The sequence below is a fragment of the Dicentrarchus labrax genome, unplaced genomic scaffold (assembly GCF_905237075.1).
Source record: "Dicentrarchus labrax unplaced genomic scaffold, dlabrax2021, whole genome shotgun sequence".
Lineage (NCBI taxonomy): Eukaryota > Metazoa > Chordata > Actinopteri > Moronidae > Dicentrarchus > Dicentrarchus labrax.
In genome coordinates, this window is record NW_026136704.1 from 7,612,986 (window position 1) to 7,634,981 (window position 21,996).

A 21,996-nucleotide genomic window follows, 5' to 3' on the forward strand; every position below is an offset into this window, starting at 1 on the left:
TACTTTATAGAAAATGTAATTATAGCTGAGCGTTTTAACCAAGTGTGAACCGGTTTTTTTTTTCTTGTCACAAATGTGACAAATTGTGCGCTTTTATTTTGAAGCAAATAACTTCTTCCGGATAAGGGGCGGGAACAACAACACAAGCTACTGTACTGTGCTGCTCTACTGTACGCCTCTCTGCAAGTGGACAAACAACGAAAACAACTACTACTAAAGCCTAGGTAGTATGCGATAAAACACCCTCAGTCAGACATGTTGTTTGTTCGAGTGTGAAGCTTGTTTTAGCGTTAGGTTTGTTAGCTAGCTGCGCAGTGTTACATTACCAGGGAGGACAGCTCTGAGATGTTAGCTATGTGCAGTTAGCTCGATAAAGTCAACGTCACAAAAACATGTAATAAGCGAGTCTGCTACAGCCAGAGATCAAATATGTTAGACACACTGTGTAGTTAACCTTCAGCCCTGTGTCAAAGTAACGTTAGGGGCTGAAGTTGTTCGCTAACAGTGCTTTACTAACTGTTAATGCACCTATAACGCGTTTACCTATAGTGTAAGTTGTTGTGGGTGTGCCTCATTGCCTTCCAGGTGTGGGGATGATGGAGGAGAATGGGGAGCAGTCCGACGGCCAGCTGCCAGACCTCAGCTTGAGGAAGGGAAACTACGACGGAGACAGCTTCAGGTTGGACCATTGGTGCATCCGCGTTTTCTTTAGCGTTGTACATCAAATACACCCTCACTGACGAAAACTATCAATTTACATTCCAGGATTTATCACAGTATTAAAAGGATGTACAAGCAATATCAGACGTGTTGCCAATAAGCAGTAGCAGCAAAATGGCAGATTTATGAATGGACCTTGGCTTGAGACATTTACATTAATCAGACTCATCTGGATATGCACAACATCCAGCTACAGCACAGTTGGAGTTACATACAATATGCCTGTGAAATAGGATTTGTTATAAGTATAATGAGCTTCTGTACAAGTGGATAAATACTAGATCACACTACAATTCCTGCGCAGTTGTACTGTCACAGCCATAAAATGGTTACTGCTCATAAAAGCAATGGCATGTGGTTAGAAACTGCTTCTGTGTTGCCAGTATTAAATGATTTGTCAAGGAGTACTTCCTGGTGTTTAATTTGACTCCTGTGGTCTTTTCTGCTGTGCCAGTGGGAGATTGTAGCCTCTGGCTCTGTGCTGTTTGGTTGAGGTGCAGGTGGTGACTGCTTAACCAAAAGCTCCCATTGCATTTTGTGATATATATGCTAAATGTCTTCCTTCTGTAATGTAGGGGAACTGATTATAGTCATACCAATGAAATCAGTGTAATTAAAACAGTTAAGAAGCCCAATCACAAAGTGGGAACCATGTTATTATGATTGTGGGCTCAGTGTGATGGGAAGTGAAATAGAGACCAGGTTGTGTTTGGAACTATTTGTATAATACAAAAAAAAAAGAGTGATTTTTCAAGCTGCTCAAGATATCTCCCCATGGACACTATGTTGTGTTTTTCTTGTAGCCAGTTGCCTTCTTTGGACAGAGATGACATTGTCCAAGTTTGACCAGAAAGGCAGGCGTTACAGTGTCAGCATTATTTCTCACTTCTTGTCTCTTCTATATATGGCCTTTAAGTTAACAGCTGCAGTTATTTCATTAGAGCTTTAGGATCAGTAGTTGACTAACTCTTTGTGTGGCTTTCCTGGAAGCATAATTATTAACCTCATTTAGGGCTGATTGTTCTTCAAGACTAAACACAGTTGAGTGTTTGCCAGTCTACAAATCTGTCTGCATTCTGGCAGGTGGATTAGGTTGCTCAACAATACACACTTGATGTGGATTTGAAGAAAAAACAACGTGTTGTCATCCTGCCTGAGGAACAGCTTGCAAATGGAAAGAGTTTTTATGTTCACGCAAGTTGGTTTCCCAATTTTTGTAATAGGCCTCATGTTGAAACATTTTACAATGCGATTATACGGAGTTTTTAGTGCACAAAGAGGGCTTGTAGACAACTTAACCAATTCTCTAATTACTCAGTCTGATTCTGGAGCTGGTCCTTGAACCAGGACTTTCCTCACTTCACTCAGTGGTTTGATTTTGCAGAAGCAACCATAACGTCGGACTGTTCCTCATTTGATTCTTTTTATGCAATTCAAACATACTTGAAATAGTCAAATTTGGATATTTTTGTTCTACACTGCCAACAATTCTTGGTCTTTTAGGGAATACTTTATTCGCGTTTGTATTTTGCAACTTCAACACTCAGTCTTTCAAGACGACAGCCGACCCTGCTGCATTTAAGCCTTTGAGCCAGAATGGATGAAATCAGTCGGCTGCTAGGCACCATAGGGCGCGACCGCTCCGACAGTCTATGCAGTGGTGACACCCAGTCGACGGGCAGCAAGCTGGCTCTGAGGCATCGGCTCAACCAGCTGATGACCTGCGTGGATGATTTGGACCCCAAAAATGAGCTGCATGACAAAGTGGTCAAAACCCTGGACAACGCTTTCCTCATCTGTGGCAAGAGAGCCAACAAGCCGAAAAAAGACAGTTTCAGGTGTCACCTCTTCGCTTGTCTTGTCTGTGTGCTGAAGCTGGAGAGTTGCATCTCTTTTTTTTTTTTTACAAGAATAATGTTCCTCTCTCTCCCTTTTATTCAGCTTTTTACCCTTTTCCTCTGTTTTCTTTAACCTGCATCATGGACTTTTCCCATGTGGGCTCAATGAACTGCTCTATCACTGGCCAACAAAAGACTCTCTTGATTCTTGCTAACTGATACCCTCCAGCTCAATGTTGTCTTTTGACTTTCATATTTGTCATACATTTTCAGTTGTTTCAGTTGTAGCTGAACACAGAAATCTCAAAATTATGGCTGCGGCAAGTTTGAGTAAAAGAATGACTGTTCTCTTTATGTGTGACCCGACCTGCTTGTGGTAGAAGCACAGTGCCTTTACTGTAACAGCTTTTACAATTGGATGATGTGCTCATCTTTGGTTTTTGCCACACTGAAACAAGCTCTTTGATTGTAAAGTTCAAAGTATGGCTTGGTTTCAGACGTATACTGTATATTATTTGTTAGGTGCTACACACATTTTTCCTTCTTCCATGCCCCCAGGCTGCACATGGTGACGTGGAACGTGGCCACAGTTGATCCTCCTGATGACGTGTCCTTGCTTCTCCATCTGAACTCCCCGAAGAGCCCGGACCTCTACGTCATCGGGTAGGTGGTACAGGGAATGTGACTTGATTGATGCCGTCTGCTGTTTCGTTGTGTGACTGACATTTTAGAGAATTGTATGTGTCTGTGTTAGTTTGCAGGAAGTGTACTCAGGGCCTTTGAGATTCCTGTCGGACACTGTATTTGATGACCCATGGAGTCATATGTTCATGTCCACCTTGGCACCACGGAAATACGTTAAGGTACAAATCTTCTAAAACCACGCCCATACATGTGCAGACACACATTAGAGGTGACACCCAATTTCACATGTTAACAAGTCTAAAGTCAAAAGTGTCATTTTTTTTCTTTTTCTTATCGGTAACTGAGAATCCTTGATGGCTAGTACTACGTTGTGCAGTATTCACTTTGTGTGGGTGTATTTCAGGTGTCATCCATTAGAATGCAGGGTCTGCTGCTGCTCTTCTTCTCCAAAATGGAGCACGTCCCCTTCATCAGGGACATCCAGGCCCAGTACACACGCACCGGCATTTTCGGTTACTGGGTGAGAAATACACACATACGCATTAATAGAGTACTAGAGATTTAACATTGCACTCCGTCTTCTGTCTTATTCTACGAACTCTTCTTCCTTGCCAATACCTGCTGCCACCATTACCCAAAATGTCACTCAACCACCAACAGTTTGGTGAGGGAACAGGCTGCAGAGCTCACTTCTTTCAGATTTGTTACATTTTAAGTATTTTTTAATTTCCCTCTGAAGCCACCTATATGGTTCCCCTTTGAGTAAGGGATGGCAAAACACATCCTGCTTGACTACAGAAGCAGAAGTAAATCTTTGACACCTTGTTCAAAATGTCCCAAATAGCTCATGAAATCTTTCTGCACTTGTTATATGTTAATCAGTTTGTCTTTTTTTCAGTTTTTAGTGTAAAAGCATAAAAACAAATGCAGAGACAAGTTCTACAGGACTTACGCTTCCTCTGTTTCTTATGTCTTCCTGTTTGTCTCTCAGGGTAACAAAGGTGGCGTGTCTATCCGTCTGTCTTTCTATGGCCACCTGCTCTGTTTCCTGAACTGTCACTTGGCCGCTCATATGAAATACGCCACAGAGAGAGTGGATGAGTTTGAGTACATCATGGACACGCAGATCTTTGACGGCAAAAAGGCTCCAAGGATTGCTGACCACAGGTGAGTAGATGTGCAGAAAACAACTCTCCAGTTTACTCAGATATTTTAAAAATACAACATTCATCGCAGTGCATCTGTACCAAGTCAGTCAGTTTTTTCTCATATTTCTCATTTAACTCTTGCTGTCCTTCCTCCTTCCTCTGTTCCCCGGTCCAGGCTGGTGTTCTGGTTTGGAGACCTCAACTTCCGAATTCAGGACCACGGCATGCACTTCGTCCGCTCGTGTATCAACAATCAAACCTACAACCTGCTGTGGAGCAAAGACCAGGTTTGACACTTCATCTGTTTACAGCATAACTAACTCCTGTTCACATGACAGTCCTGGCTCCCAGCACAGCATGAGAAACCAAAATATTACTCACAGTACATTACTGTGTTTGTTTAAGTTTTCTGAGGTTATGAAGTGTGTTGTCGTTTTCAGCTGACCATGATGAAGAAGAAAGAGCAGAGACTCCAGGAGTTTGAGGAAGGGCCTCTGGACTTTCAACCCACATACAAGTTTGACTTAAACTCTGATACTTATGACAGCAGGTAACTGTTTCCAAGTAGCACACAAGAAATCATCATCATAATCAATCCTAAGTAATCGTAATCATACTTTTCATTTACAGTTCTTGCCTCTTAAAGTACGAAATTTCTATATATTTTTCAACTTCACAGGCTCTACAGGACATGGTTTGGCTTTAAGTAAGAGTTTAAAACACATTTGTGTCCACATCTCCCTTTTAATATGTCATGTCACCCCCTTTTTAATCAACCTAGCTGCACTTCAGTATGTACATGCATGCTACTTTTAACAAGATGCTAAAAGTAGTATCCACTCTTTTATGTAGTATAGTAACGATTCAGACCGAATCAGGCGCTGTGGCAAAAACCCCCCTCGTCCCATTCATGGTCAATGGTGGTAGTGCATTTATGCTGGGCGGTAGGGGCCACATGGGTGCCAAAAATGCAGCGACCTGCAGCAGAAAAGTTCAAACAGGATCAGCTTTTGGAGAAACACATGTCACGCTGCAGTGGCCAATCAGACCGGTCGTCTGCTCCACGGTCAGTCTGGAATATCACTGACATCCAGATGGAGTTTATGGACCAAACAATGGTTCTTTCCCAGTTGTGCTCTTGCTTGGTTTATTTTGTGTACCCAGCTTCGACGTCTGTGTCTGGCTATGCTGCAAAATAGCAATAGCAAGAAGCTCCTTTTGGTTTGTATCAGTTTATTCCAGAGAGAGAGAGAGAGAGACTGAGTGAGGAGAGGGAGCACCGATAGCACAAATAAACACGCCCACGCCCAAAGACTCCACACTCCAGCCTGATTTTGTCTGAAACACTTCTTACCACGTCTCACTTAATGACGATTATCTTCATCTGTAACCTACTGCAAATCAAACAAACAAGCAGGTGGGACTGACGGTCTTTTCAAGACAAGTATCAGATTGTCTGAGCAAAGAAAAGACTGAAATGCTTGTTTATTTTACATATTGTCTGAGCTCACAGACCTGTTGTTTTGGGAACTGTTGCTGTTAAAGGTACCCTGTGGAGCTTTTGACCACGAGCGCTACTGTGGACCAATGTTTTTATGAGTAGATCCCCACATTCAACACATTCGTATGAGTAAATACTGAATGTAAATATAACTGTTGACAAAAAACTTCACAGCGTACCTTTTATCTAATGGCAAAGTATCAGTAGTCCATATTAACCTGCATTTAACCTGCACTGTGTCATACCATCCTACTGGGCTCAAAGCTTGTTTATATAAAAGCCAGTGTGTAAACCTCTCTGGGTCCCACAACAGCTGCTACATAACAGCTAACAAGCATGGCCAGAAATAGATGTTTTGGTAATACAGATGGATAATTCAATATGTGTGTGTTGGATTATAACTAGATATCACCCAGCTGACAACATCTACTGTATGACTGTACAACTCTGCATTGAAGTTTACTTATTAAGTTTACTTTATTTGATCATTACAGTGTTCTAAATGCTAGATGTAAAGGTTAGTCGCCACTGAAAATGTGGGGGGAAGTTTGATATTAAAACCTTCAACCCTCTGCTACCAGAAGCCATGATGGCTAACAGGTGGTCTCTGTAATGGGACATTAGAGATGGTTCAAGATTTGTTTCCACCTATGAGGAACAGTTTGAGTGAAAAACATTTTCCACCATTGCAATCTGCAGTTACACCACTAGGTGCTGCTAAAATTCCTTCACACTGGTCACGCATTTTTAGACATCATTTGAAAGAATGTCTTTATGAATCTTTAGGGATATCTCAAATATTTAATTCCATGACACAAAGTAGCAGCTTATAGGATGGAATGTAATACTTTTATATTTACATGAACAAACTGAATGAACTGACTGACTACCTGTTGTACTGGATGTATTTACAGGTGCACTGAGGCCCACAACACTTGTTGCAATTACAATTTGTGACACATTGTCTGATATTTTATTATAGATTACTGCAAAAACCTGCAGTTTATGGTACATTTAGTTGAACTTGCAACTCTTGAATGTATGGCAGAGTGGCCGGACAGTAGCCTGGTTCCAAACCTCTAAATCACTGCAAAGACAATGACTACAAAAGTAGCAGGTAGCTATGGTGGATGAAATTGATGCAGCTCAACAACTGGAATATTTTTGTTAAAGTTAACTGCTTCTAGGAACCTTCTGTGTTGGCTCAAAAGTGAAGTGAAACAAAATGACAGTTTAGTCTGATTATGAGGTGGTCAGAGGGCTGCTGCTACTAAAACGAGTATGTAATGACGGGTGCCTGATGATTGCAGAAAGGCTTGTGAAAGGCATGAGATATAGTTGGAAAAATGCATAATGCTTTCATGTGACCCCATCATTAACGCTGCTGTGAAATAGATACTGTATTATACGGATTTTTGTTATAAAGAGTTTGTCTCCTGACTAAAGTACGTCTCTCTCTCTCTCCTCTCTGTCCGTCCATCGTCTGTAACCACCTGTCCAGCGGCAAGAAACGTAAACCTGCCTGGACCGACAGGATTCTGTGGCGGCTCCGACCCAAAGCCCCGCCCCCCGACGAGCAAGATGGACTGGATGCAAAGAAGGTCAGGCAGCTGGAAGAGGATGAGGAGTATCCTCTGAAGATCAGACAGGACTTGTACACCAGCAACATGGAGTACTGCGTTAGTGACCACAAGCCTGTCATGGGAGTCTTCACACTGGAGGTGAGAAACAGTGACTGCGTGACACAGATACTGTTAACCACAGTTAATCTCTCTCGCTCTCTCTCTCTCTCTCTCTCTCTCTCTCTCTCTCTCTCTCTCTCTCAGTAATGTTATGTAATGTTTTCTAAAAGCTACAGTGCAGAAATATGGGTGTTACTGAGCCTTTTTTTAATAGTAAAACATTTTTTAGTATTTTTCTCAGCTCACTCATAACTTTGATTGAGGTTGCACCAAAAAAGTTGAGTTGAGTCAAACTGAGCTGTACCATGCACTGGAAATAGGCAAGCAGTAGAATAGAAACCCATGTCCATTACATTGTTCGTCCACCAGAAAGCATCAATGTTTCTCAACTGAAGTGCCATTCAGTATGTAAACCGATCAGCCATAACATTATGAGCACTGACAGGTGAATATGACAGTAAATAACTGTATCTGGTTATCATGGCTCCTGTCAGTGGGTGGGATATATTAGGCAGCAAGTGGACATTTTGTCCTCAAAGTTGATGTGTTGTACAGCGTGAGGATTTGAGCAACTTTGACAAGGGCCAAACTGTGATGGCTAGACGACTGGGTTAGAGCATATCCAACACTGCAGCTCTTGTGGGGTGTTCCCGGTCTGCAGTGGTCGTTACCTATAAAAGGGTCCAGGGAAGTAAAATCGGTGAACCGGAGACAGGGTCATGGGCGGCCAAGGCTCACTGATGTACGTGGGGAGTAAAGGCTGGCGGGTGTGGTCCCACCCAACAGAAGAGCTACTGTAGCTCAAACAAAGTGAATGCTGGTTCTGATAGAAAGGTGTCAGAACACACAGTGCATTGCTGTTTGTTGGTCTGGGGCCGCTAAATAAATTTTAATGATAGGATTTGCCCTTTAAACACAAAAAGATCTGCCATTTCCATAATCATTTGTATCACATTTCCCTTCAAAAGCTAAGATCATTCATCATGTGTTTATTTCTCCATCCATCTAGCTGAGGAAGATGAACAGGACTCCTCTGGTGCGTCTGCAGGCAGAGGGCGACTGGAGTGCAGACATTGATGCCATGGTTCTCTACAGCCCTCTGCAGCCGTTCCCCTCCAGCACATGGGACTGGATCGGACTCTATAAGGTCGGACAAACAACAGCCGTTTACTGTTTTGCAATTGAAATGTATTTCAGTATGACAGTCTTGAATGTGTGTGTGAAATTCAGGTGGGATTCACCAGTGTGTCGGACTACATCACCTACACGTGGGTCAAAGACGACGAAGTGGCCTTCAATGAAGAAATCATACAGGTGGTAACTGTTGCACCAATGAGTTTGACACATCCAGAGAAAAGCTCACATATCATATAAATGTGTCTCTGTTTTTGTAGGTATACGTTGGTAAAGAGGAAATCCCAGTGCGCGGAGGAGAGTGTGTACTGTGCTACTACAGTAATACTCTGCAGTGCATCATTGGAATTAGTGAACCCTTCAAGGTCAGTACTAAGCACATACCATGATTAATCCACTCATAGACATTCATTTTCCCCTTCATCATTTTTAACAATTTGAAACGGATTGAAATGGTCAGGCATGTAAATAGGCACCAGTGTGATCTGCTGGTCTCTCTTTTAGGTCCATGAGTCCAAGGTAGCCATTGAAGAAGGCTTGCTGCCTGAGAGGATCAATGGACTTGACAAAACCATAGCAAGTGACGACCTTTTCAAGTAATGGATCTGGAATCACCGATGTGGTATGACGTAGACATGGATCAGTTTGGGCCCAGATTGCCTGAACCACAACAAGGCTTTTAATTACTGTGTTACCTAACTTGCGACCGAAGCAGCAGATTAGGAAGCACTGTCTGTTCATGCTGTTTCACATCCTCACTGACCTCTCTAATGCTACCAGTGTGGCTATTAGTTTTTTTTACAACCGGTCTCTACATTCACATTTGCTCTTCATATGTTAACTTGAAGTCATGCAAAGCTAAAGCTATGAGCAATCCTTCATCACCTGACTTAAAAAAGTGTCCTCAGAATGGAAATTTGGCCTTACATTGAGCAAAGAAGTGCCAGCTTTATGTTTTGGCCTAAACTATAATACAACTTACAATTACTTACTATATTGTGTGAATATGATAAAAGGCTTTGAATGTTGTATGTTTGGTTAGTGAGGGATGGGAGGTAACAGGTTAGACATATTGATTGAACAGAAGGTGAAGTATGTTGTAGGATCTGAAACAGTACCTGCTGCTTTGTGCGATCAGTCGATGAAAGGAAGCTCTCCGTTTCAGGTTGTGTTAACGGATCTAAATATTTGTGTAAACTCCACATTTTAATGCTGAAGTTGCTCTTACAGCTGCAGTGATGCGGCTGAACGAAAAGCTGGAATTCCGAATATTTTAAATTTGTTTAAAAGGGTGAAAACACCCTTCAAACTTCACCTGACTGCTATAATGATGTAAAGGGAACTGCAAGATTAGCAAAGCTCATTGGCCATGTTGTGTTTGCGTGAAACACGAGCAAATCAATCTTCATAGTCTATATCCACAGACTGGCTTCAAGGATACCAAATATGAGATTTGATATCCTTGAAGCCAGTCTGTGGATATATATACGACTAACTTGCCTGCTCATGCTGGAGCAGGAACTTAGGCAGGAAATGCCTTCAGTTCATATTTAGCTATATTTTCCATTTGTTCATTTCCGTCTGACATAAAGCTTTGATTAAAAAACGTGTTCCTTTCTTTCAGAACTTTTAGAGACAATAGTCAGCCAACCCATGTCAACTAAAACTCTGTTGACGTTCGTACGACCACTAAACATACAGTGGCTCAATCACAGCTCTGACAGAAATAACACTGTCCTACCTCTCACTTGCACTGTAAGTAACCAGAGCATGGTAAGTGAAGAGGATAAAGGATAAAATGGGAAAAAAACGTTTTTCTGCAACACATTTGTATTATGCAGTTTTTGGAGAAATGTTCTGGGCATTTTATGCTGTATTTTGCAGACTGTTCAAATTTGGCCCAGTTTTCAGTAGTTTTAATAGTAGTTCAATAGTTACTTTGTGTGTTTGGTGGTCCTACAGACATGGGGGGTAAAGTAAGATAATGACAAATTGAAACTCTTTCAAACTCAAACTGTTGCTTTAACAACAGAAGATAATCTGACTCTGTCCTTCTTCCTCTCCTCTTCCTTATTCTCATTCATACGGGACTGATCTTAATCTCTGTACTGTCCCGAAAGCATTGCTGTAGGATGTAAGATGGATCTATTTGTGGTTTTAAATATTTTGTATTTTAATGAAAATATTCATAGGCGTCACAGAATATATCACTTAGTGTTGTCAATGGACTGCTATAGGAAGAGTTTGCATTTAGATTTTCTGCTCACAGTATTTTCATATACTTAGGTTGTTCCTGGATACTTGAAAACATAGCTATATGATATAACTTTGACTTTTGTGTGAAGCAGATTGCTTGTGGCTTTGCTATCTCATTAGCCCACCAGCACCTTGCAGTTAAAACAAAATATATATGAACCATTCCCTTTTATTACTGATTGTGATTTCACGGCAAAATAGAGAATATGAAGATATGTGCACTGTTTATTGATAATTCATAATAGGTTGCCATGTTGTTATTATTAGTGTGTATTGAGAAACTCTTGTTGTTTTTGTTTGAACAATATGGATTCAGCAAGTGCCTCTGAAATGCTTGTTGCTTTACATTTAGTGTACTGTATTATGCTGCTCAGTTGTGATACCATATGTATCATTAATATTCATCCGATTATTTATTGTAACATAGCCTCTTCTTGTTCATATTGATTTGAAATATTACTGTTCTAAACTTTCACATACACAAAGATCTGAATGTTATTGGCTTGCTGGAATCAATTATATCAGCCAATTTATATCACTTTTTTTTTTTTTTTTTTTACTAAAAAGTGACTTATTTTCTCAAATAATGAAATGTAATGTACTGTAACAGATTTATAGCTTTGCAAATGCAAATATTAAAGAAAAGTCTCACTTCATTGTTCGTGTGGTTTGAGTCTGTTCTCATTCTAACAGTATGAAGTTTATCATTAGTCGTGAGGAGTAGAAAAGCTGGCTGAGGCTGAGTCAGCAGTAACTGTGTACAATGACGTCAGTCGATTGATTGACGGCAGCTCCAGAAAATAATGACCGCGTCAGCATATAACGTGTCAGCCGTTGCCATAGTAACCGTTTGTTTTGTTACATTTTAAGTGGCGCTAGAGGCAGAGGACGTCAATAGTGACAGCTAACTAGCTACATTTGGGGCTTTAAACCCGCACAGAACAAGGTATGGTCGATGACAGTACTTGTTATTTTGCTATAATGGTTATTTGTGGGTAACGTTACAACGCTAGGGACAAACAGCACAGTCTCTCATGTCAACTCAAACCAATACAGTTAAGTTAGCTAATGTTAACAGCTAACTGCGTTAGGTTAGCTTTGGGTCGAGCTAACAAGCGCAAGTGCTTCAGGTATACTAAGCCAACAGTTTCTCAGTGCTGTCCAAGACTTGTTCCATTCAGCAAACACTTGCACAGGATGGTACAGCCTGTATACCGGTAGTCTAATAAGCTTTTCCCTTTGGTTTTGACGTGGTTTCAGTTCTCCGCCACATTTCTTCTGCCTACCTGCCTGCACTCTCAGTGAGGGACCACCAGTGGAGAACGATGTCTGTCCCAGGTCGCAATCCCCATCTGGGTGGTGGACCCAACTTAGTGAACATTGAGGTTATGAGGAACCACTCTGAGCTCTTCAGAGCCGAATGTATGAGGCTGATCTCTGAAGCTGACAAAAGCTGCAAACGCTTGCAAAACAATGATAACAAGCAACTAGGTAAGTAGGAGAACAAATAATATCAGTCAGTGTTAATTACAAAGGGTGATGTTGCAAAGACTGCAGAGGTGTTTTTTCTGTTTTCTTCTGCTGTTCAGATCAGAGGGTCAGAGACATCCAGTTTCTGAAGAAGGAGTTGGAGCTGAAGTTGGAGGAGATTATTCTGGATATTGATGTCCTCATAGCGTTGCAGAGCAGAGTGGAGAAAGCCCTGGAGGCCTGCAAAGACCCTCTGAGAGTCACCGTCCTCTGTCTGGAGGAGAGGTTAGGCTGGGAAATGATGATTTTGAACAGTCAAGAAAAATGCATTATATTTAGCTATTTTAAGTTTGAAACTTCTCTTGCTACTCACATGTGTTCTGTCTTTTAGATTAATCTAAACTTTCAACACCATCTTCTCTTACAGTGAAGCATACATATAAAACTATAAAGGAAAAAACAAAACACTTTAAAGTGAGAAATTCCTGCTTCCCTCTATAAGTTGAAAGCATTTATGTGACATCCATCATCCATTTTCAGATCCAAATGATCTTTGAAAAGCATTGTTGGACACAGGTTATATTAGAGTTACTTTGTGTTTATTTATGTGAAAGGTGCTCATTTTGTTCTCTGGCCTGCAGAATGAAACGTCTCCCTTCTGAGAGGCTGCATGACGAGGTGGACAGAGAGCTGCTGAAGGAGAGGGAGGCTATTGAGGGAGTGGCTTCCCTTCTGCAGCGTGTAATAGAGCAGACCACTGAGCAGATACGGTGAGGGACACAGACCTTTTGGATTTTCTAATGTTTGCTGTCTTCAAACCTGGAAGGAAAATCAAATCGCTGGATACGGCTGCCAGTAAATACTAAGAGAAAACATGTTGCTTTGTGTTTCAGATTAAACCGATCAGCCAAGTACCAGCTAGAGAAGGATCTGAAGGAGAAATATGAGGCTCAGTGCATCGACAACTTCTGTGCCTCGATGACCACCCATTCCATCGAGAACCTGCAGCAGTCCAAAAACACCAAAACTGTTCTGCCTAGGTGAGCGACCGTGTTCTTGTTAGCTCCGTGAAGACAGGATTTGAAGTCATTGCCAGTGCGTATGCTTGGATGGGCTCCATCATATTCTCTTTAGAATATTGTTAGTTCAAGGTCCTCACAAGTTTTTTTTAATTTTCTTTAAATGTTTTTTTTTTTTTTTTATCACCTCCCTCTCTCTCAGCTTGACAGTGACTCCAAAGCAGTGGGAGAACATCTCGGACATCAACATAGCCAAAGCAGAGCAGCAGAAGAACAACTCTCTGTCCCTGCGGGCCCTGGTGGAGGCTCTCCTGGAGCAGACGTCCGCTGACATGCAGAAGCAGTTCCAGGCCACAACGGCAGCCTTTCAGCAGAACGTCCAGGAGATCAAGTCTGCCAAGAGCCAGATGGAGGATCAGCTGGCCAAGGTAGGGCAGACGTGAAGAGAAACAAAGTCGGGCAGTGGGAGGCAGATGTAGTAAAAGCGAGAGAGAGAAGATTTGGTTTGATTTATTGAAGTCTAAAATCTGAATACTAGCTGGCCACAGATGATACTTTCATTAAGGATGAACAGTGGAATAATGTGATTAATGTTCTCTTAATGGACTATTTGATCACACTGGAGTAGATAATAATATTGCTTTATTAGCATGTGGTTTAAATGCTGTTTAAGAGGCATTTCCACTGCCAAGAGACAATGAATACTTAGAAGAGGAAGAATGTGCCTCTGACTGTGGGTGTAACTAATAACTAAGATCAAACAATCACACATACCCAATCACAAAAATCACCAATGGCAAACCCAAATCACAAAAAAACATTTATTCCTTGTGGTATTGTATCCAGTCGTGGTGTTTTCTGGCTCTATTTTGTTGTTAGAAAGAAGTTCTAAAGAAATCTGTCGACGAGGTGTGTGGATAATCTGTAGTTACTGTTTTGTTTTTTTCATTAATGTTGTGTTAAAAATAATATATACTTTTTTGCATAAATAAAAAACAAGAAATGAGAAAAAGTAAGAAATAAATGTATTAAAAGAGAAATACAGGTGAGTGAATAATAAAGAGTGAGTGGATTCATAATAGCTTAGATTAGAGCAGTGGTTCCAAATTTGCGGGTCGGGACCCCCACTAGGGGTCGCCAAAGCTTCACAGGGGTCGTGAAGACTTCTTGATTTTCAGGCATGTAAGAAAACTTAAAAAATATACACATTAGGCCCTATGTGTCAGCATTGGGTTCACTTCTGTGAAGAAAAGTAAACGTAAAGTAAATTGTCTGATAGAACAATGGCCAAGTGCCAGGGACAAGAAAACACTGAATTGACCAAACAATAAGCCGATTAAGTCTGTATGATTGTTAAATTATAAAAATACACTCTCTCTTATCACTATTTACAGGAAATAATCTGCTCAAAATTAATCCAATCACTTGTTTTACACAAACTTGTTGCAGTTATTGAGTTTACTGTTTGGGTTCATTGTACAGTTTTCAATATAATATGAAATATCCATAAATGATGTCACATAGTCAGGGGCCATTAGTTTTAAAAGGGGTCCCCTTAAGGAAAAAGGTTGGGAACCACTGGCTTAGAGTTGCATGATAACCGAAAGAATCTTCAGGGATATATGAATATGTACAATGTTCAGGGATTACTCCCAATATTGAAGTCTTGGGATTCTTTTGCAAGGAAACCTTCAAACTTCAGTCTAAAAGTTCATCATCCTGGGACAAAAACTTGTAAATATCTGTTGCTAATTTTCAAGTAATAGTTCCTATATACTTCATTCTCAGATCAGCATTTATTTTGAACATGTACAGAACGGTTTAGTGCTGATTTAATGTTCCTGCTCATTTACTATTTAGTGAAAATACAGACTGACCCTGGTGTGACACCTCTGTCCCCTCCAGATTCTGTTAGAGTTTGCCAGCCAGCAGAGGATCAGTGGGGATCTCCAAGTGGCAGTCACAGAGAATGAACATGCTCTGGGTTTGGCCCAGGCCCGGCTGGCTTTGCGCCGCCAGCGGCCTGCCAAAGAGCAATGCCACGATCCAGCACAGTCCCGGCTCCTGGCCGAGGTCCAGCAGCTCGCCTTTCAAATCAGCAAGTAAGGCCAGGATACACTCGCTACTCATGTGGAGGGACAGGGCAACACATGTTTATCCTTAGGAAGGTCGTGGGGGGCTGAGTCCATCCCAGCAGACAAATCATGTTCTTTTTTTTATTTTTATGAAACGGTAAAAAATATTAAGATGCACATAAAATACCTACAAACAGCTGGTTTACAGGGACTGTGTGTAGAGTTTCTGTTTTCTTACCACAGTTCTTCCCATGTTGGCTGATGTATTGTTCTATATATTACACAACCATTTGGCATCATGTGACATCTCTTTATCTCTGTACTGTCAGACTGCGTGAGGCAGTGGCCCAGTCAGAGAAGGAGCAGAGGGCTCTGGTTCGCTGCCAGCTGGAGCTGCAGAAAAACATCGAGATCAAGGCCAACTCTCTCTACATTGACGAGGTCATCTGCGCCCAGCACAGGGAGCCCATCATCATACATAACTTCTGAACAGTCAGCAACTGCAGGGGTCTACATAGTATTTCTTTCAAAATACACCTATATAAAATTCACTTCAAAATATTATGTGTGAATCTACTAGTTCTCTTTCACATTTTCAAAGTTTCAAATAGTGTTTTCTTCACTTCACTCTAAGGTCTTAAGTGTGAGAGCTGTATGAAACTGTGAGTGATGGTTACACTGTGTGTGTTACACTGAGCTACTCATGAAAGGCTTAAATTTACTTAATATACAAAAGCTTTCATTTTTATTCTAAAATGAGCTGTGGTAGAATTGATTATTTATCTTTGTTGTTCTATTAAAGCTGCAGTAGGTAACTATTTGCTGAAACTTTCACTGTATCTTTACAGTAGAACATGAGACAGATAATCTGTGTAACAATCTTCCTCAACCAGTGAAAAGATGACCAGGAGCACCAGCTGTTGTCTTCACTGAGTGGAGCTTAATTAAAATGGGTTGCACCACACAAACTAGTTCTTATGTAGAGATTAGCTATCACTAATAATACACCTAATAATTAGCTATAAATAATGATATAATTAATTAAATTACTGTTCCGCAGCAAACTGAACCAACCAACAAAACTAATACTAGCTTGTTCATTATTTGTTTACCTAGACTCAAGAGTAACAGACCTGACACTTCAATAAGAAACAATTACTTCTGAATATTTCATTTTGAATTAAATATATATATTTTAATTATATTTTACATAGTTCATAATACAATATACCTCAAATGGCAAAACATAATGCCAATAACATTACCTAAATTACATGAATACTATTAAACACAAACTTTCACCATGTGAGATAGTGTAAATATGTCAAAGCAACTTGCTTCTGAAGTATGTTCATATGGATTTGTAATGAATGAATTGCAGACTTGGACATGTAAACCTTTAATGTTAATGGAGAATTTAACAGACTTTAATCTGATTCTGTAGAAATTGCTCAACATGATGTTTCTGACTCCAAACAACTGCAGTTTTCTCTGGTTTAGACAGAAGCAATAAGCATTTCAGTTCAGTCGCGGTGTTGGGATCTAACAAAGAAAACATTACAAAGCCATCATGAGTGTCACCTTTACCTAGACAGAGCATTTCCTGTAAAAAAGCTAAATGAAGTAGTCACATTATACAATTACATTTCAACATCCCAGATACGTTTCTTCCGTCTCTTTGCTAATGACACATTGATCTCTGAAGCAGCTCTTCCATTCGGAGGATCTCTCTCTTTATTTCAGGACAATGTGGATTTGGCACTTGAACTAAAAACACAGAGGAGGAGGGGAAACCTCTTAGCACAGGAACTTTTCAACAATGTATAAAAAAACTTGGTTTTATTCAGGAGTGTTACCTTATGCCAACTTAGTGTGCGGAGGGGCAGGGCCAGATGACAGTGGGGGCAGGTGCTGATCTGGTCTGGGTCACCTCCATCACCCCAGGGACCATTGCTGGCTCTGTCTAGCAGGGCGGTTGACTTGTAGGTTCTGCTTAGCCAGGGAGTGGAGAAATCACCCTCATGCTCCCCCTCTTCCTCCTCTGGCTCATCCTCTTCATCGTCAGACCTGGTTGTGGGAACACAGTCCAGCTGGTTTGAGGGATACAGACAAAGGTTTTACTTACAGGGACTATGACACACTGTTACATTAGCTTAGCATTTTCAGCATTTGTAACCGCAGTGGTTTCTATTGAGCAAAAAGTTGCATTATGTTGCTTTAGACCTCCGACAACTGATTAACACACCCAGCAGTTAAAGAGCAACATGATTCACTCTCTTTTAGCTGTTTCTGGTCTCTACCAACCTGTAGGTAAGATATCTAGCTCTTTAGCTGCTAAACAATCCACCGTGTTCACCAGCACTAACTACGTCTGAGGAGTGAACCAAAACAGTAAACCACAGTTTAATGTAGATCATACCCTGTGGGGTTAGATGCAGCCGGACAGCTAAGAAAAACAGCTGAAACTCACTGTAAAGCTGATAATTCTCTGCAGATTCCTCACTACGAGTAACCACTTTAACACTTACATTATTTTCACCTTGACATTTGATCCATTGATATTATAATATCAATTATAGCTGCTTTTAAATAAACACAATTTTGGAAAGTTGTCAGAAATGAGGAATTGTTCCCATAAAACGTAAAGAAACATATATATATATCTATATATATACCTCATGTTCGTTTATTTGTTCAGCTGGAAACGACGCCATACATCTGTCACACATCCATGTTTTTTTTGCTGGGAAAAGAAAACAGGCTCAGTGACAGTTTAAGAGAACAGGCATGGTGATCTTTAAATTTAAAAAAAGCTATTGTGGTAGTTAACTGGTGGTTTGTGCGTCAGCTTCAAAGCCTACATCCCCTTACTGTTGTTTGCTGGTTGTTTGCTGGTAGTTTGAGGAGGACCGGAGCCATTGTCAGTATCTGAGCAGGTCAAGCCGTGCTCGGGCAGATCCCTCAGCGTGATGTAGCGGCCGCAGTCTCTGCACAGCTCGGTGCGACTCCCGCAGGCCAGACAGTGTTCGTTGAGATCCTTCCACGGCATCTCCAGCTCGCAGAACTTACAGCTCTGCAGACGCTCCACACACTCATCAGACTGGGAGACACAGTCAGACTGATTAACAGAGCTCCCAGGGGCATATGTTGCATTTAACTTTTACCACAAATCTCTTCTGGAGGCTTCTCCACCTTGACAGGAATTAGGTTATGGGGTAATATTCTATGCTGATTGCTTAATGGTTTGCCAGCAGTACTAATGGACTTACCTCATGATCTGCAAGGTAACAGCGTTGCATCTTCTGGTTACACTTGGAGCATCTCACCTGCAAACAAACAGTTGTAAACCTACAGAGAATACCATGGGTGCTGAGGGGGCTGCAGCACCCCCTAAAATCTGGCATAAGAAAAACCATTAGTTCATAAAACTGTTTAAACTTTGTCCTTTTTTACTGGGATTTACATGTGCACACTGGTGTGTATGGTAGTTTTGTTTTTTAATCAGTTTTATTTGCTACAAATGTATAAAATCTATTTATTAAAAACTATTAAATAGGCTATAAATTATGTTGGCCATTCAAATGAATACAAAAACCATCAACTGTATGCATTCCGCATTTAGTGTGACATCAATATATAGACAGACTTTCTCTCAGCACCTCCACCTGTCCAGCATGCCCAGAGAACACACCACTGTGTGTGTGTGTGTGTGTGTGTGTGTGTGTTTATGTGTGTGTTTATGTACCTGGGTGTGTTGTTCCTCTCGGTGCTGGTCCAGTTGCTCTCTGGGAACTGATTCATCACAGTCCGGACAGAGACATAGGAAGCGGCTGCAGTGGCTTTCGTGCAGAGCGAAGTTGGCCTCTGCAACCTCTTTGTGGCTGACAGAGAGGGAAGGATTGTCATGCAGTAAAAGTTCAGATTTGCCACAGTAAGATAAAGGATCACTGAACTCTATGACCTTTGTTACAAGACTACTCCACACACTTGAGAGATTTTTTACATTTATTAACTTTTTAGAAATCATGACCAGCAAACATACTAGATGGTGTTCTTCCATTGGGCACAAGATCTCAGTCCAAACTAACATAGGAACCAGATGCTTCCCACTAAAGAACCGTTCTCCTTCTCCTTCAGTGACAGGCTTACAGGAGGAAAGTGAAAGTGAACGGTGGCTTTTGTTGTCATGGTCTGCTGACCGGTTTAACGCCCTGCTTCCTAACCCAAACTACCTTGACTCAACCCCTGACCTGGCCAATGACTCCTTACATGTACATGAAATTACTTCGGTCTCAATTACACTGACAACCCTCCTGTTCAATGTAGAACTATGCCGAACTGTGATTCAGACCCATTTATATAACTTCCATATTGGTTTACGTCCTACATGCAGTATGTCCTCTCGCCAATGATCAAAACAACCGTAAATAAACACATTTTATGATGTAATTTGGTGCTAACGTTACCACATGAAGTTAACTCTCACCATTGACCGCAGGTTCGCGTTGCTTCCTTCTTGTCCATCGCCAAAAAACTGTGAATGATGATTAAGTGGCAGGGAATCGATCTGGAGTTGCGTCTCAGTTCAGCAGAACAGAAAGTAAAATGATCTGAACCAGCGCATGTTATTCCGCACATGTGCCAGAGGGTGGCGCAAAGATATCCTAATGCGGGATCTAAGGGTGTTAGTGGTCCTTTAGTCTACTTTAGTCTCTGTTAACACCTAACACACAACTGTGGACATCTCAGAATCCCATCACATAACACAGGAACACTGCGGGGCCCAGTTTTTATGAATGACAGCAGAGTTAATGTAGCCCCGCTGAATCCCTGCGGTCGCCGCTGTGGCTGTTTGTCGCCCTCTGGTGGCGGTAGGGAAGTACTGATCGTCTAACTGAGACCAGTCTGGCTTGTTCCATCGTTAATGCCTTGCTCTCTGTATTAATCAGTCTCTATATCCATGAGCTTCTCGGTCACATTGCATTGCGTTTATTTATATTACAATGTTTTTTGGGTTATATTATAATAACTTGTGTTTTGAAGTAAAACTCCCAGTAAACAGACATGTAAACATTTACGTCCGAGGGGTATTGCACAAAACCAAGATAAGGGATTAATCCGGGATATGTTGGTTATCCTGGCTGAATTTAGCCTCAAGTCGGTTGCATGAAAGCAGGTCAAACTTATCCCGGCCAAGTTACTATGGTGATTTATTCTCTGCAGCCAGGCTAAGATTAATTACTTATTAATAATACTAACACTTGAATCAATATAAAAAGACTGTTGCAATTACAAACAGCCAACAGATTTAAATGAAATGAGAAATGACAATATGTAATATTTGAATGCAGGATAATTAAAATGATGCAACATACTTAGAAAGACCATGGACATGCTGTAAAACACATTCATTCCTCACAGGATCGACGGTGGAAATACAGGTGAATCACTAGGATTAATCTTAGCCTGGCTGTTAGCCTGGTCTGGAGAAGGCTACCTGCAGAGAATAAATCACCATAGTAACCTATCCTGGTTTTGTGTAATACCCCTGTGAGACGAGTGCACAGGGACCGTCAACAATTTTCAATAATTAAAAAAAGATATCACAAAAGATATTCAATAACTGTACTCTCTTATATTGTAACCTCACTAAAACCACTGTAGCATTTGCACCGTCCTGGTGATACTACAACTGTTATTTTCACAATAAAACACTTTTGTAGGTTTTTTGTTTGCTGTGGAGAACTGTGAGGTGAGTGGCCTGGCAGACAAATCTTACTTGAACATTATAAGGTTGATAAATCACTAAAAAACAGATGTACAGCTATAACAAATTGGGTATAATGCATGTTGTGATAGCCTTCATCAGATATAATGCCAAATTTTTGCTTAGCTAAATTATTTTTTTATGAAAAAATTTTTTTGGGTGGCTCAATTTACCTTAATGTATTGAGGTAAATTGAGCCATGCATTTCAGCCAAAATGAGCCACCTTCAGAGTTAGTTTTAGCAAATATTTTGACGGTTCCTCTTATTAAACAGTATTAATATATGACTATAAGAAAGTACAGTGAGGAGAGGAGACAGGAAGAGAGACAAAAGGAGAGGGGGAGAAAGGAATGGAGAGGAGACAAGAGCAGGAGAAAACAAGAGAGAGGAGAGGAGAAAAGGAGAAAAGGAGAGAATGCGGGGAGCAATGGAAGAGTACAAGGAGGCACTTGAGAAAGGAGTTAAAGTAAATGTGTGCTTCCTTTCAACAGTGTTGGGCAAGTTACTTTTAAAAAGTAATTAGTTACAGTTACTAGTTACTTCTTCCAAAAAGTAACTAAATTAGTAACTCAGTTACAAATTATAAAAGTAACTAGTTACTTTAGAAAGTAACTTGTGTTACTTTTAAGTCAATTTTTAAATGCTCAAATGTGACCCCACCTCCACCCCTCTTTAATGGAACTTAAAATACATGTGCATATTCAATTATTTATGATAAATCTGAATATTATAATGAAATG

At 40.8% G+C, this 21,996-nt stretch overlaps 3 protein-coding genes across 5 annotated transcripts; 2 read left to right on the forward strand and 1 right to left on the reverse strand.

The window, feature by feature from the left end:
- Nucleotides 1-129: 129 nt before the first annotated feature.
- Nucleotides 130-11,580, forward strand: inpp5ka (inositol polyphosphate-5-phosphatase Ka). Of its 3 annotated transcripts, XM_051399577.1 has the most exons (14): nucleotides 130-224; nucleotides 586-679; nucleotides 3,117-3,221; nucleotides 3,313-3,421; nucleotides 3,607-3,723; nucleotides 4,195-4,370; nucleotides 4,527-4,638; nucleotides 4,792-4,901; nucleotides 5,031-5,057; nucleotides 7,354-7,573; nucleotides 8,544-8,681; nucleotides 8,765-8,848; nucleotides 8,929-9,033; nucleotides 9,173-11,580. In XM_051399577.1, the coding sequence occupies exons 2-14, from the start codon at nucleotides 594-596 to the stop codon at nucleotides 9,266-9,268; spliced, it is 1,485 nt and encodes a 494-aa protein (XP_051255537.1). In that variant the 5' UTR covers nucleotides 130-224; nucleotides 586-593; the 3' UTR covers nucleotides 9,269-11,580. The 3 variants fall into 3 exon arrangements, with proteins under 3 accessions (XP_051255537.1, XP_051255535.1, XP_051255536.1); XM_051399575.1 differs by lacking the exons at nucleotides 130-224; nucleotides 586-679 and adding an exon at nucleotides 694-2,558; XM_051399576.1 differs by lacking the exons at nucleotides 130-224; nucleotides 586-679; nucleotides 5,031-5,057 and adding an exon at nucleotides 696-2,558.
- Nucleotides 11,581-11,762: 182 nt separating this feature from the next.
- On the forward strand, nucleotides 11,763-16,306 carry tekt1 (tektin 1). The gene is made up of 8 exons (XM_051399578.1): nucleotides 11,763-11,870; nucleotides 12,185-12,415; nucleotides 12,514-12,679; nucleotides 13,036-13,164; nucleotides 13,288-13,434; nucleotides 13,616-13,841; nucleotides 15,319-15,515; nucleotides 15,818-16,306. The coding sequence occupies exons 2-8, from the start codon at nucleotides 12,250-12,252 to the stop codon at nucleotides 15,975-15,977; spliced, it is 1,191 nt and encodes a 396-aa protein (XP_051255538.1). The 5' UTR covers nucleotides 11,763-11,870; nucleotides 12,185-12,249; the 3' UTR covers nucleotides 15,978-16,306.
- Nucleotides 16,307-16,871: 565 nt separating this feature from the next.
- Nucleotides 16,872-20,181, reverse strand: xaf1 (XIAP associated factor 1). Its single transcript, XM_051399579.1, has 7 exons — nucleotides 19,975-20,181; nucleotides 19,234-19,369; nucleotides 18,758-18,814; nucleotides 18,360-18,588; nucleotides 18,164-18,231; nucleotides 17,345-17,578; nucleotides 16,872-17,255 (listed from the first exon to the last, which is right to left on the reverse strand). Exons 1-7 carry the CDS (start codon nucleotides 20,124-20,126, stop codon nucleotides 17,223-17,225), a joined length of 909 nt encoding a protein of 302 aa, XP_051255539.1. The 5' UTR covers nucleotides 20,127-20,181; the 3' UTR covers nucleotides 16,872-17,222.
- Nucleotides 20,182-21,996: the final 1,815 nt, after the last annotated feature.